This window comes from Camelus bactrianus, chromosome X (genome assembly GCF_048773025.1).
Source record: "Camelus bactrianus isolate YW-2024 breed Bactrian camel chromosome X, ASM4877302v1, whole genome shotgun sequence".
In the NCBI taxonomy this organism is placed as follows: domain Eukaryota; kingdom Metazoa; phylum Chordata; class Mammalia; order Artiodactyla; family Camelidae; genus Camelus; species Camelus bactrianus.
In genome coordinates this window covers 83,454,432-83,468,557 of record NC_133575.1, presented here as the reverse complement: position 1 = coordinate 83,468,557, position 14,126 = coordinate 83,454,432, and the positions used below count along the sequence as shown (strand labels likewise).

General features: G+C 33.3%; 1 protein-coding gene across 1 annotated transcript in view; it reads left to right on the top strand.

Moving 5' to 3' along the window:
• Positions 1-14,126, top strand: part of COL4A5 (collagen type IV alpha 5 chain) — a 196,253-nt gene that overhangs the window by 154,969 nt on the left and 27,158 nt on the right. The window contains exon 37 of the mRNA XM_010946101.3: positions 12,064-12,190. Within this exon, the coding sequence (XP_010944403.2) occupies positions 12,064-12,190 (127 nt within the window). The remainder of the gene's footprint in view (positions 1-12,063; positions 12,191-14,126) is intronic.

The window sequence follows — 14,126 nt, the reverse complement described above, 5'->3', positions numbered from 1 at the left end:
AGAAATACATTATAAACAGTGAAGCTGCATCTACTGTGTCTTATATATGTTGCAAACAGTTTCGCCAAGTCTGTTGTTTGTCTTGTGACAGTGTTTACTGTGCATTTCATCACGTAGAAGTTTAACATTTTGACAAAAGTGAATGTTGTACTCATTCATTCATCCATTTATTCAAAAAATATCTATTCAGTATGTACAATGTGCCAGGTACTATTTTAGGTGCTGGAAATAGAGCATGAACAAAACAAATTCACTGCCTGCATGGAGCTTACAGCTAGTCAATGAACAAAATAAACAAAATAAATAAGTTTATAGTATGTTAGAAGGTATAGCAAAAATAAAGCAAGGCTTGGGGGTAAGAATTGTTGAGAATTGTTACATTTTGAAATAGGCTAGTAATGAAAAGCTTCTCTGATAACAGTTGATCACGTGGCCTCAGGCAGTGATTCAGAGACCCCAAGGTGGGACTCTGACATATTTGAGAAACATAAATGAGGCTAGTATGGATTAAGCCAAGTATTGAGGTGAAACTGAGTAGGAGAAGAGATCAGATTGGTAATGGCAGATGGATTATCTAGGGCCTTGTAGATCACAGTAAGAACTTTTACTCTTGAGTGAAATGAGGAGTGACTGGAAGGAGTGACATGATTATACTTTAATTAAAAAAAAAAAACCACAGCTCTCATTTGGAAATAGACCATAAAGGAATAATGGTGAAAATAGTAAGACCAGTTATGGCACTACTTAAATAATACAGACTTAGATGCCTTAGATCAGGGTGGTGGCAGTGTAAGTGATAAGAAACTGTCAGAATCTGAATATATTTTCCAGGTCAGGGCAGCGAGATTTGCCTATGGAATATGAGAGAAGGAGATGTCAAAGGAGACTCTAAAAGTTTTTATCCTGAGCAACTGCAAGAATGGAGTTGCTATATACTGAGATAGGGAAGATGTTGGGGAGAAGCAGATATGACAGAAAAGATCAGGAGCATAGTTTTCTGATTGTTATGAAGATCTGTGTATCCTAAGATTATGAAAAGAGTCCTTGTATTTTATTCCAGTACTTTCATGATTTTGTTCTTTATATTTACATCTTTAATCCATCTGACTTTTTCTGTATGTTATGTGAGGTGACAAACTATATTTTTTCCAAGTAAATTATCCAAATAACCCAAATCCATTTGTTATAAGCCTCATTTTTACTCATTGATTTGAAATTCCATTTTTTTAATTTTCTAAATTTCTTCATACATATTTTTTTCTAGACTGAGTGAATTTTAACATTCATATAATGGAACCATAATAACTCATCTCTGAAATGGTGATGAATAGCAGCAGAAAAACATGTTTCAATTGGGCAATGTCCACAGTATATTCACCTCTTGAAGCAAGAAGCTAACTTTTAGTTTGTCTATGCAGCCTACAAGAATATTTCAATAAACAAATTCCACACAAAATTTGGACACTTGCAGAGCTGATAAAACCAGGAAATCATGTATTTGAAGTATCCTGTTGTTTCTTTGAGATGGTATTATTTTATCTTAAAATGGTGATATATTTTAAAAATAAGATTTGTATCTCTCAGTTCTAGTAGGCACAGGCAGTCCTTGCTTTGCACAGTTCTGATATGCATAAATTTGTTACCACAATTTAGTGAAATAACATCAGTCCACTACAACATGGTTCAAACATAAGTTACCATGATATATTAGCTCTTCAGTTCATGAGCCGCTGTGTTAATAACTGCTGTGCATCATGATCAGTGAACAATCATTTCACTTCTATCAAATTCTGTTAGTGATTAGTCGCTGTGAATCTGTTGTTCCCGTCATGCTTTGACAGCAAAGCATGTAGTTGTGTTGCCTCTGTCTCTTATTGATAAACTAACTCGAAATTTAACAAAAATAGATAATCAAAAGAGAAAATTGACCAACGATGATGAAAGTTCAGTTTTAAAAAAATGAAAGATGTTAACACTGGAAACGAAATTTTAAATCTAATGTAAATGGAGTTAGAGACAAAATAGTCAACTCTAGGAATGTTGACAGTGCCACAATTTGAGAGACTTTAGATGTTCAGCCAAGAAAGCTAGTGAAGGCAAAATGATCAACATATGACTTTATACATGTATAACTGATATGAAGAGGGATTTTAGTGTTTTGAGAAAAACTTTTAAAGGTCATGGAATAATCATATTTTTCCCATTGATGTTGAAGCTCCCTTTACATGGTTTCATCTTGCATTTTCATTTTTATAGTCCCATACTACTATGCAAGATGAGGAGTGCCTGCCTATAATTATAAAGGAAGAGTAGAATAAAAGTTTCAGGAAATATAATAGTATGATTGGGGGATGTCATACATGGAAAAAAATTGTATAATTAACAAGTTGTTAAGAAATAAGGATAGTGGTAAAAGGTCAGATGGTAGTTTGGTTTACAAACGACACAATTTATGAGAGAGTGTCCTTGTTAGTCAAAAAGCATAATTAATATGGTACATTGACAACTCTGGACAGGGAATCAATAGGCAGAAGTTTGAGTCCTGAGTCTGTCTACATGACCTTGTAATTCACTTAATTCTTTTGTATCTTCATCAGTAAATAAAAAGAATTATCCCACCTATTGTACAGAGTTGTTTTGAGGCTTCAATTGGATTAAAAGAACACTTTGTAAATTATAAAGCACTCTATATATAGTATGTGTCTTTGAGAGCTGGACTAGATGGTATCTAAGATTTCTATAGCTCTTAAATTTGATGACTGCAGAACTGTATGAATCTATAACATTCTTTTAATGTGGCATAATTGATCTTTCTTAAAATCTAATCATACTACGATTCAAAACAATCCCTACCATAATTCCAGATTACTTTTTTGCTGAAATTGACAAGCAGAAAATCTTAAAAGAAAACGTGATATATCTTCATGACCTTGGGTTAGGTTAATAATTACTTAGATATGACACCAAAAGCACAAACAACCAAAGGAAAAATACTGAACTACATTAATATTTTGTGCTGCAAATAATAGCTTCAAGACAGTGAAAAGACAGCGCATGGGAAGGGAGAAAATATTTGCAAATTATATATCAGAAAAGAGATTCATATTCAGAATATATTAATAAGCTCTTAAAATTCAATAAGAAACCAAATAAACCAACTTTTAAATGAGCAGAATCCATTGGGCCTGACAGACCTACACAGATCATTCCATCCTACAACAGCAGAGTATCCATTTTTTCAAGTGCACAAGAAACATTCTTCAGAACATATCATATGTTAGGCCACAAAATAAGTCTTAATAAATTTTAAAATACTGGAACCATACAAAGTATTTATTCCAATTACAATAGAATGTAAACTAGAAATCAACAGCAGAAGAAAAACTGGAAAATTCACAATTATGTACAAATTAAAGAAGATAATCTTAAACAACCAGTGGGACAAAAATGAGATCACAAAAGAAATTAGAAAATATCTAGAGACCAGCAAAAAGAAAACACAACATACAGAATCTTATAGGATCCAACAAAAGCAATGCTAAGAAGGAAATTTATAATGTAAATGCTTACATTGAAGAAGAAAGATCCTAAATCAGCAATTTAACTTTATACCTTCAGAAACTAGAAAAGGAACAAAATCAACCCAGAGGTGGCAGAAGGGAGAAAATAATAAAGATTAAAACATATACATACAATAGAGAATAAAAACAATAGAGAAAATCAATAAAACCAAGAGTTGGTTCTTTGAAAAGATGAACAAAATTGAAAAACCTTTAGCTTGGTTGGCCAAAAGAAAGGGAGAAGACTCAAATAGCTAAAATATGAAATAAAGGAGGAGGCATTACCACCACTTTTACAAAAATAAGGATTATGAGAGTACTATGAACAAGTGTACCAACAAATTGGATAACTTTGAAATGGACAAATTCCTAGATACACACAATACAGAGTCATAAAGAATAGATTTTCTGAATAGACCTATAGCTACTAAGGAGACTGTATAATAAAAGTAACATAAAGACCTCCCAACAAGCAAAAGCCCAGGACCAGATGCCTTCACTGCTGAATTCTTCAACACATTTCAAAAAGAATTGATACCAATCATTGTCAAGTGCTTCCAAAAAATTGAAGATGAGGGAACACCAGCATTACCCTGGTTACCATTACCAGCATTACCCTGATTCCAGTGACAGGCAAAGATTGTAAGATTAGAAAACTATAGACCAATATCTGTTATGCATATTGATGTAAAAGTTCTTAACAAAATAGTCGTACACCACGATCAAGTGAGATTTATTCCTGGAATTCAAAGGTGGTTTAACATACAAAAATCGCTATTGTATACATCACAGTAACAGAATGAAAGGAAAAACCCACATGATTGTCACAATTTAAGCAGAAAAAGCATTTGAAAAAATTCAACACCATTTCATGATTAAAAAAAAAAAAACTCAGCAAGCTAGTAATAGAAGGACACTACCTGAACATAATAAAGTCCATATGTGAAAAGCCCACAACTAATATTATACTGAGTGGTAAAAAGCAGTCTTTTCCCTAAGATCAGGAGAAAACAAAGATGTACATTCTGGCCACTTTTATTAAACCCAGTACTGGAAATGCTAGCCAGAGGAATTATACAAGAAAAAGAAATAAAATGCATCAAAATCAGAATGGAGAAAGTAAAATTACCTCTGTTCATAGGTGACATAGTCATGTATGTAGAAAACTGTAGCGATTCCACATAAAAATCTAATTAGCTAAAAACCAATAAACAAATTTGGCAAAGTTGCAAGATAAAAAATCAACATACCAGAATCAGTTGGTTTTTGTACACTAACAGTGAATAATCCTAAAAGAAAATTAATAAGACATTTCCATTTACAATAGTATCAAAAAGAATAAAATACTTAGGAATAAATCAAACCAAGATGAAGGACTTATACACTAAAAACTATAAAACACTGCTGAAGTAATTAAAAAGACAAATAAATGGAAAGATATCTTATGTTCATGGATCAGAAGACTTAATGTTGTTGAGATGTTCATACCCAAAATGATCTACAGATTCAAGACAGGTTCTATCAAAATTCTAATTGGATTTTTTTCAGATATAAAAAAAAAATGTATCCTAAAATTCACATGGAACCTCAAGGGATCCCAAATAGTCAAGAAAAAAAAAACCTTTTGTTTTTTTTTGAAAAAGAAGAACAAAGCTGGGGCATCACAATTTTTTCTTCCAAACTATATTACAAAGATATAACAATTAAAACAGTGTGGTGCTGTCCTAAAGCTAGATAAATAAACCAAAAGAAAAGAGAGCCCAGAAATGAATCCTTATAAATATGGTCAAATAATGTTTGACAAGTGTGCCAAGACCGCTCAGTGGGAAAAGTACAGTGTCTTCAACAAATGATGTTTGGGAAACTGGATGCCCACATGCAAAATAATGGAGTTAGACCCTTTTCTTACACCATATATAAAAATTAACTCAAAATGGATTAAAGATGTAAATAAAAGACCTGAAAACTAAAAAACTCTTAGAAGAAAACATGAGGGGAAACCTTCATGACATTAGATTTGGCAGTGATTTCTTGGATATGATAGCAAAAACACAGACAACAAAAGAACGTATAGAGAAATTGAACTACATAAAAAGTGAAATTTTCTGTGCATCCAGTGATACTATCAACAGAGTGAGAAAACAAACCAAGGAATAGGAGAAAATATTTGCAAGTCATATCTGATAAGGGATTAATATCTGGAATATATAAGAACTCCTACAATTCAACAACAAAAAAACCTTACAACACAATTCAGTGATAGGCAAAGGGCTTGGGTTAGACCTGTCTTCAAGGAAGACACAGATCTTTCTCAACTTAGGATAGGGTTATGTCCTGACAAACCCATCATAAGTTGAAAATAATGTAAGTCAAAAATGCATTTAATACACCTAACCTAACAAATATCATAGCTTAGCCTAAACTACCTTAAACATGCTCAGAACACTATATTGGGCGAAATCATCTAACACAAAGCCTATTTTATAATAAAGTGTTGAATATCTCATGTAATCTATTGAATACTATACTGTAAGTGGAAAACAGAATGGTTGAATATAGAATGGTGGTTAAGTGTGTTGGTTGTTTACCCTCATGATCCCATGGCTGACTGAGAGCTGCATAGACTACTGCTGCCCAGCACTACAAGAGAGTATTATACTGCATGTAGCTAGCCTAGGAAAAGATCAAAATTCAAAATGTGAAGCATAGTTTCCACTGAATGTGTTTTGCTTTTGCACTATCATGAGGTTAAACCATGATATGTCAGGGACTGTGTGTATACAGATGGTCAACATGCACATGAACCGACACTCAACATCACTAATCATTAGGGAAATGCAAATCAAAACCACAGTGAAATTTGATGAACAAATGGGTGCTATTCTTTTCCTCACATTTAATTTTGAACACATGTAATTTTGTGTCACATAGTTACTAGCACTACACCTACTATTTTATTGCCACTTTGGGCTACATTGTCTGATGTTTGAAACAATTTGCTATCATTATTCCTTCATTTGGTGGTGAAGGATACCATAAACTTTGTTCCTATTTTTCTCTAAATTTTTCACCTTAGATGTACTCACTGAATCCCATGTATTGCTTTTTGGCATGCTCAGGCAACTTTGAGCCATTTTTTACCAGTTTGCCCGTTAGCTTAAAATTTCACTACCTAGGAGAGCTAAGTAGCATGCAGACTTAAAGATCTTATTTTATACTCCCTTTTCTATATCATTTAGTAAAATGTTAAGTAGGAGTATCTCTGCATCCACTCTTTAATTTCCCTACTGTTAATGTTTCCCAGCTAAAGAAGAACCTATGTATGGCTTGGTTCATGGTGTCTTTAACCTTCAAATATAAATTGAACTGTAAAAAAAAGATTATTATGTGGGAACCACAACTTCCAACTGATTGGGCTACTGTTGTATTATTCTTCTTGCCATAAAGTAGGGTGTGGTTTTACCCTTTCTCACCAAATATTTTAAACTCATTGTTCTGGTTTTTTTCCCCCCATTGGCAATACTTCTGCTGCTTTACAATGGAACATAATAACACATAGTATCAGCTTTTTCACCAACTTTTTGTCTTCCAGTCTGTATAGTGAGGCAAGCCTGATATTTTATTTTGTGTCTTAGGTTATATCATGGAATGGAAGCAAAGATGCTGTTACTAAGAGACAGTAGAGAATGACTATGATCCAAATACTCTTGGATTATCAATTTGAATTTTAACAGTAAAAAAAGAGATAAAATTGACTCCTATTTCTACATGAACTGCCTGTTATACAACACAGTGACCTTGAAAGAAGACCTATTTTCATCATTGTTAAAAAGCATTCAAGTCTTAACAGTGTTACTATATTTGTTAGGTAGTTTCATAATGTTAAATTTGACTCATTAGGGATGATGTATTCCGTTTTCAGAGTTATAGTAAAGTTCCCAAAAAAGAGTCTAGAACCAGACAGCTTCACTGGTGAGTTCTACCCAACATTTAAAGAAGAATTAATACCAATCCTTCTCACACTTTTCTAAAAAATAGAAGACAAAGGAATACTTCCAAATTCATTTTACAAGGCCAGTATTAAACCCAGATACCAAAACCAGACAAGGATGCCACAAGAAAACAAGATTACAGGCCATTATCATGATAAACATAGGTGCAAAAGTCCTCAATAATATATTAGCAAACCAAACTCAGCGATACATTAAACAGATTATGTATCATGATCAAGGGGAATTTATTCTAGAGGTGCAAGGATGGTTCAATATCTGCAGATCAAACAATATGATCCACCATATTAACAGAATGAAGGATAAAAATCATACGGTCATCACAATAGATGGAACATACCTCAAGATAATAAAAACCGTATATGGCAAACCCACAGCTAACATCACACTTAATGGTGAAAAGCTGAAAGCTTTTCCTCTAAGATTTGGAACAAGCAGGGATGCCCACCCTCACCACTTTTATTCAACATAGCATTGGCAGTCCTAGCCAGATCAAAAAAATAAAAATAAAAAGCAATCAAATAGGAAAAGAAGAAGTAAAACTGTCACTATTTGCAAATGACATATATATTAAAAAACCCTAAAGAGCACACAAAAAAGCTGTTAGAACTAATAAACAAATCCAGTCAGTTTGTAGGATGCCAAATCAATATTTAAAAAAATCTGTTGTTTTTCTATACACTAATAATGAACTAGCAGAAAGAAAATTTAAGGAAACAATTTCATTTACAATTGCATCAAAAAGATTAAAACACCTGGGAATAAATTAACAAAAGAAGTACACTGTACACTGGGAACCCGTACACTGAAAACTGTAATACACCAATGAAAAAAATTGAAGAAGACGCAAGCAAAAGGAAATATTTTCCATACTCATCAATTGGAAGAATTAATATTGCTTAAATGTCCATACTATGCAGAGCAATCTACAGATTTGATGCAGTTCCTATAAAATTCCAATGTCATTTTTTCACAAAATAGAACATGCAATCCTAAAAGTTGTATGGAACCATAAAAGACCACAAATAGCCAAAGCAATAGAAAGAAGAACAAAGCTGGAGCCATTACACTCCATGATTTCAAACTATAATACAAAGCTATAGTAATCAAATCAAAATGTTATGGTATTGGCATAAAAACAGACACATAGATCAAGGAAAAGAATAGACATCCCAGAAATAAATCTAAGTAAGTATAGTCAATTTATGACAAAGAAGCCAAAAATATACAGTGGGAGAAGGGACAGTATCTTCAATAAATAGTGTTGGGAAAATTGGACAGCCACATGCAAAAGAATGAAACTAGACCACTGTCTTACACCATATACAAAAATCAACTCAAAATGGGTCAAAGATTTGAGCATAAGACCTGAGACTATAAAACTCCTAGAAGAAAACACAGGTGATAAGCTCTTTGACATTGGTCTTGGCAGTGGGTTTTTTAATTGGACACCAAAGCAAAGGCAAAAAAAGCAAAAATAAATGAGTGGGACTACATCAAACTAAAATGCTTCTGCAGAGCAAAGGTAACCAACAAAATGAAAAACAACCTACTGAATGGGAGAAAATATTTGCAAATCATATATCTGATTGGGGTTAATATCTATAATATATAAAGAACTCATACAACTCAATAGTAAAACAAAGAAAAAACCCATGAAATCCAATTTTAAAATGAGCAGAGAATGAATATACATTTTCCCAAAAAAGACATACAAATGGCCAACGGGTACATGAAATGGTGCTCAACATCGCTAGTCATCAGGGAAATGCAAATCAAAATCATAATGAGATATTGCATCACACCTGTTAGAATGGCTGTTATCCAAAAGACAATAACAAGTATTGGCAAAGATGTGGAGAAAGGGAACCCTTACACACTGATGGTGGGAATGTAAATTGGTGCAGCCACTATGGAGAACAGTATCCAGGTTCCTCCAAAAATTAAAAATTGAACTACCATATGATCCAACGATTCCCATTTCTGGGTATTTATCCAAAGAAAATGAAAACACTAACTTGAAAAGATATTTGCACTCCCATGTTTGTTGCAGCATTATTTTCAATTGCCAAGATAAGGAAGCAACCAAAGTGTCCATCAATGCATGTATGGATAAAGAATGAAAATATATACATACATACATACACACACACACACACACACACATATATACATATATACTTATATACATACAATGAAATATCGCTCAGTCATAAAAAAGAATGAAATCTTGCCATTTGTGACAATATAGATGGACCTTGGGAGCATTAATGCTAAGTGAAACAAGTCCAACAGAGAAAGATCAATACCATATGATCTCATTTATTTGTGGAATCTAAAAATAAACAAAATAAAAACAAAAAACAAAGACCAAGCTTGTGGGTACAGAGAACAGATTGGTTTTTGCTGGAAGCAGGAGTGGGGCATGGGGTGAAATGGGAAGGGGGTTAAAAAGTACAAACTTCTAGTAATACAATAAGTAAATCAGGGGATGTAATATATAGCATGGTGACTATAGTTAATAATACTGTATTGTATATTGAAAATTGCTTAAAACTTTTCATCACAAGAACAAAAAGTGTTACAGCTATGTATGGTGATGCATGTTAACTAGAATTACTGTGGTGATCATTTCACAGTATATACAAATACTGTATCATTATTTTGTACACCTGAAGCTGGTATAATGTTATATGTCAATTATATCTAAGTTTAAAAAATAATTATATCAAAGCTAGACATTAGAATAAACATAGATATTTGTGGTTTAAGCGTATTCAAGTCACGTCCAGCTTTTGCTAAAAATGTAAATAGACTAGACTTTTCCTTTCTCAGAGTGATTTACAGGATTCTTGGCCAATTTGTTGATTTTCTGAGTACTATCTTTTTCATTTCATCTTGCTTACCTTTTTTGAAGCCCATTGTTTTTTCTGCAAGTATATGAGTAATAAAAGCTTAACTGAAACTTGAACTAGCAAATTTTAGTGCTTTTCATAAGGCCTAGTAAAATATATACACTTTTTTTTACTTTCTTTTTATAAGTTACTTGGTTTGAAGAAGGAAGGCCACAGGGTGGTAAGAAGAACTGTATTAGGGAACAAGTGCTGGTTGAAATTATAGATTGGAATTATTTGTAGAATTTAACATACTTTATTATGAATAATCAGAAATTTGTCAACTGCCTTTCAGATTTACCATGTTCAGAATATTGAAATTGTCTTCTTGTTTTCCAATTTTGATATATAAATGTCATTGATTCATGAATAACAAGAATTATGATAGTTTATTCAAGTCTTTTCTGTGTAAATACCTAAGATGAAACTGGTTCAGTCCAAAATCTAATTGTATACCTATTATGTGTGTAAAAATGTGCTAGATGTTTGATTTATAAAGGTTCAGACAAAAATATATATATTCCCAGCCTAAGAGTCTTGTTTTTTTTTAATGGGATGTAAGGAGAAAAATCATTAGGTTAAGAAGTTTTTCCTGCAATGCAGTAACTCTTGAGTCACAAATAGATGATCTTATTCACCTAGACAACCATAAGCACTAAATGAACAAGGAAGTAAGTATTTAGTAGGTGATGCTGAGCACTGACACTTTGTTGGAGAGGTCACTGTCGTCATGGGCAGAGCAGTGAACCCTGGTAGACTTAGAGTTATGGCATATGTTCTCATTGTTATTGGGAAAATTTTGGTTTAATTGTGAAAGTGGGTATGAATTCTGCTAAGGCTCCACTAGAAGAAAACAATGCAAGTGTTCATTGAGCAAAAATGGTTATATATGCATTGTCTCTGACCCCAAAGAAGTTTTCAGTGTAGAGTCAAGACATGCATATGTGCAACCATTATAGAGATGATGGAATAAGAACCTACCCTAAATGTTTAGGGTTAATTCTCTTTGTCCTGGAATTCTTCATGGAGGAAATGGGATTTGAGATGTCTCCTGAAGAACTGATAGACTTCTTCATGTTAAGATGAAATTTACCTTTTACAATAAAACGTGCTGTAGTTATTGTTTGGCATACTTATTGGAAGTAATGAATTTCATTGTAGCATACTAGGGATGATATTCACAGGTTCTGAAATCAAACTGTCTGGACCTCAATCCAGATTTCACCACTTATTAGCTGCAAACTGTAAAATGGGGCTAATAATGGTATCTTTCTTATAGAGTTGTTAAGGATTAATGAGAATAATAATCTGCATATCATGCGAATAGTTCTGGAGTCTGACAAACCTTAGTTCAAATCCCAGTTTTGCTACTTAGTAGAAACCTTAGGCACTTGAGTTCTCCAAGATTCAGTTTTCTCATTTATAAATGGAGATGATAAAGCCTAACTCAAAGAGCTGTTGTGATGATTAAATGAAGCAATTTATGTAAAGCACTTAGCAGAGTGCCTGACATATAGTAAAAGCTCTATAAATATTATGTTGTTATACAATCTAAGTCATGTAGAGACTTCAGTTTTATCTTGTTATTCATGTTTTTAGGGTGAACCTGGTCTGCCCGGATACCCAGGGAACCCTGGTATCAAAGGTTCTATGGGAGATCCTGGTTTGCCTGGATTACCAGGGGCTCCTGGAGCAAAAGGACAACCAGGCCTTCCTGGATTTCCTGGTAATACTACTTTTCTTAAATGCTTCATTCTCTCCTTCCTTATCTATTCTAACCCATGCCACCGAGCAACTTCTTATTTGACAGACTTCTGTTCTATTTCTCAATCAGATACTGACCAGTAACATAATTTTGAAATAGTTCTTTAACCATTTTTTTACCCAAATTTATTTCTATATTCAGTGAGAATGAGTATTGCCACCTCAGCAGCACAATATCCTGTGGTCAGAGACACTGTTTGGTGGAGCATTTTTTAATCTTTGACTGCTAGGCACAAGTCACTGAAGAGGCATTACTATTTTTGTAGGTGATAATGTACACTGCCAAGCCCTAACCTGATGCTGATTCTCTAGGAATGTTGTACTCTGGCACACAGTGGGTGGCTGTTGGTAGAACAATTGTACAGTTCATTCAAATGACAAGGAGTGAGTCATGCAAGCAAAGAGACTTTGCACTATAGTCAAGTAGGTAGCCTGAACTCGATTGTTATAGTAATTGCTCTATTTATACTTGTATTTATTTATTTTGATTTATTTTTTGGATTGCACAGTGGTATGTATGAAGTGGGCCTTTGGTTATCTTTTCCTTAACGTTTTTATTGAAGTATAACATAGATACAGTAAAATATACAAGATATTGATGAGTTTTTACCGATGTATGTATATATATATCCATGTACCCATCAAGCATATCAAGATATAAAACAGTTATCTTACCCCATAAAGTTTGCCCATGGCCCTTCACAGTGAATGAATCCCCCCTTCTCCAGGTATCCACTACTATAACTTCTATCACCATCAATTAATTTTACCTGTTCTTGAAATTCATATAAATGGAATCATACAGTATATGTCCTTGTGTCTTTTAGTCATTACTATGTATGTAAGATTAATTTATCCTGTCAGCAGTTTCTTTTTCATCATTGCTCTATAATATTCCATTGAAGAAATACACTGTAATCAATTACCCCTTCTCCTCTTGATGGACTTTTGAGTTATTTTCAGTTTGGGACAATTAAGGAAAAAAGATGCTAATAACGTTCTTTGACAAGTCTTTTGGGGGACGTATGTACTCATTTCTCTTATACAAAAACTTAATAATAGAATTACTGAGTCATAGGGTAGCTATACATTTGACTTTAGTAAATGGTGCCAATTTTCCACAGTCGTTTTATAAATTATGGTCCCAACTGCAATGTGTGTATGTCCATGGGTGGGTGCTGGTGGCTTGCCGTAACCATGTAGTATAGTACTTTGTGGCATGAAATATCTAGTTGCCCATATCTTCACCTCTCTTGGTGTTGTCAGTCTTTTTAATTTTAGCACTTCTGGTGGGTTACATAGTGGTAACTCAATGAAGTTTTAATTTACATTTTATTAATGAATGACATTAAACACTTTTTCATATACTTATTGGCCATTTGGATAGCGTCTTTTTGAAGTGCCTGCACCAAGTTTTTCTGCACTTATTCAATGAGTTGTTTGCCTTTTTTCTTATTGATTCAGAGAGGTTCTTTATATATTTTGAATATGAGTCCTTTGTCAGATACGTGTATTACAGATAGATTCTTTCTGTCTCATATTTGCCTTTCACTCTCTTAGTGCTGTCATGTGATGACCAAAGTTGTTAATTTTAATAAAGTTCAATTCCTTACTCTTCTTTCATAGTTAGTGCCTTTTGTGTCCTATTGAGGAAATATTTGATTGAAGTTTATGGAAATATTCTGTTTTTTCTGTAAGTTTTAATGTTTAAGCTTTTGTATTTAGGTTTATGATATGTCTCGAATAAAAATAGTTCCATGGTGTGATGTAGAGGTCAAGGTTCTTTTTTTTCATAGAGATGTCCAATTGCTCCACACTCTGTTTTTTTCTTTTAAAGAAACTGAGTTCCTCTTTTCTTCTGCTCATCGAAAGACAGCATTAAGAAAATGAATAGGAAA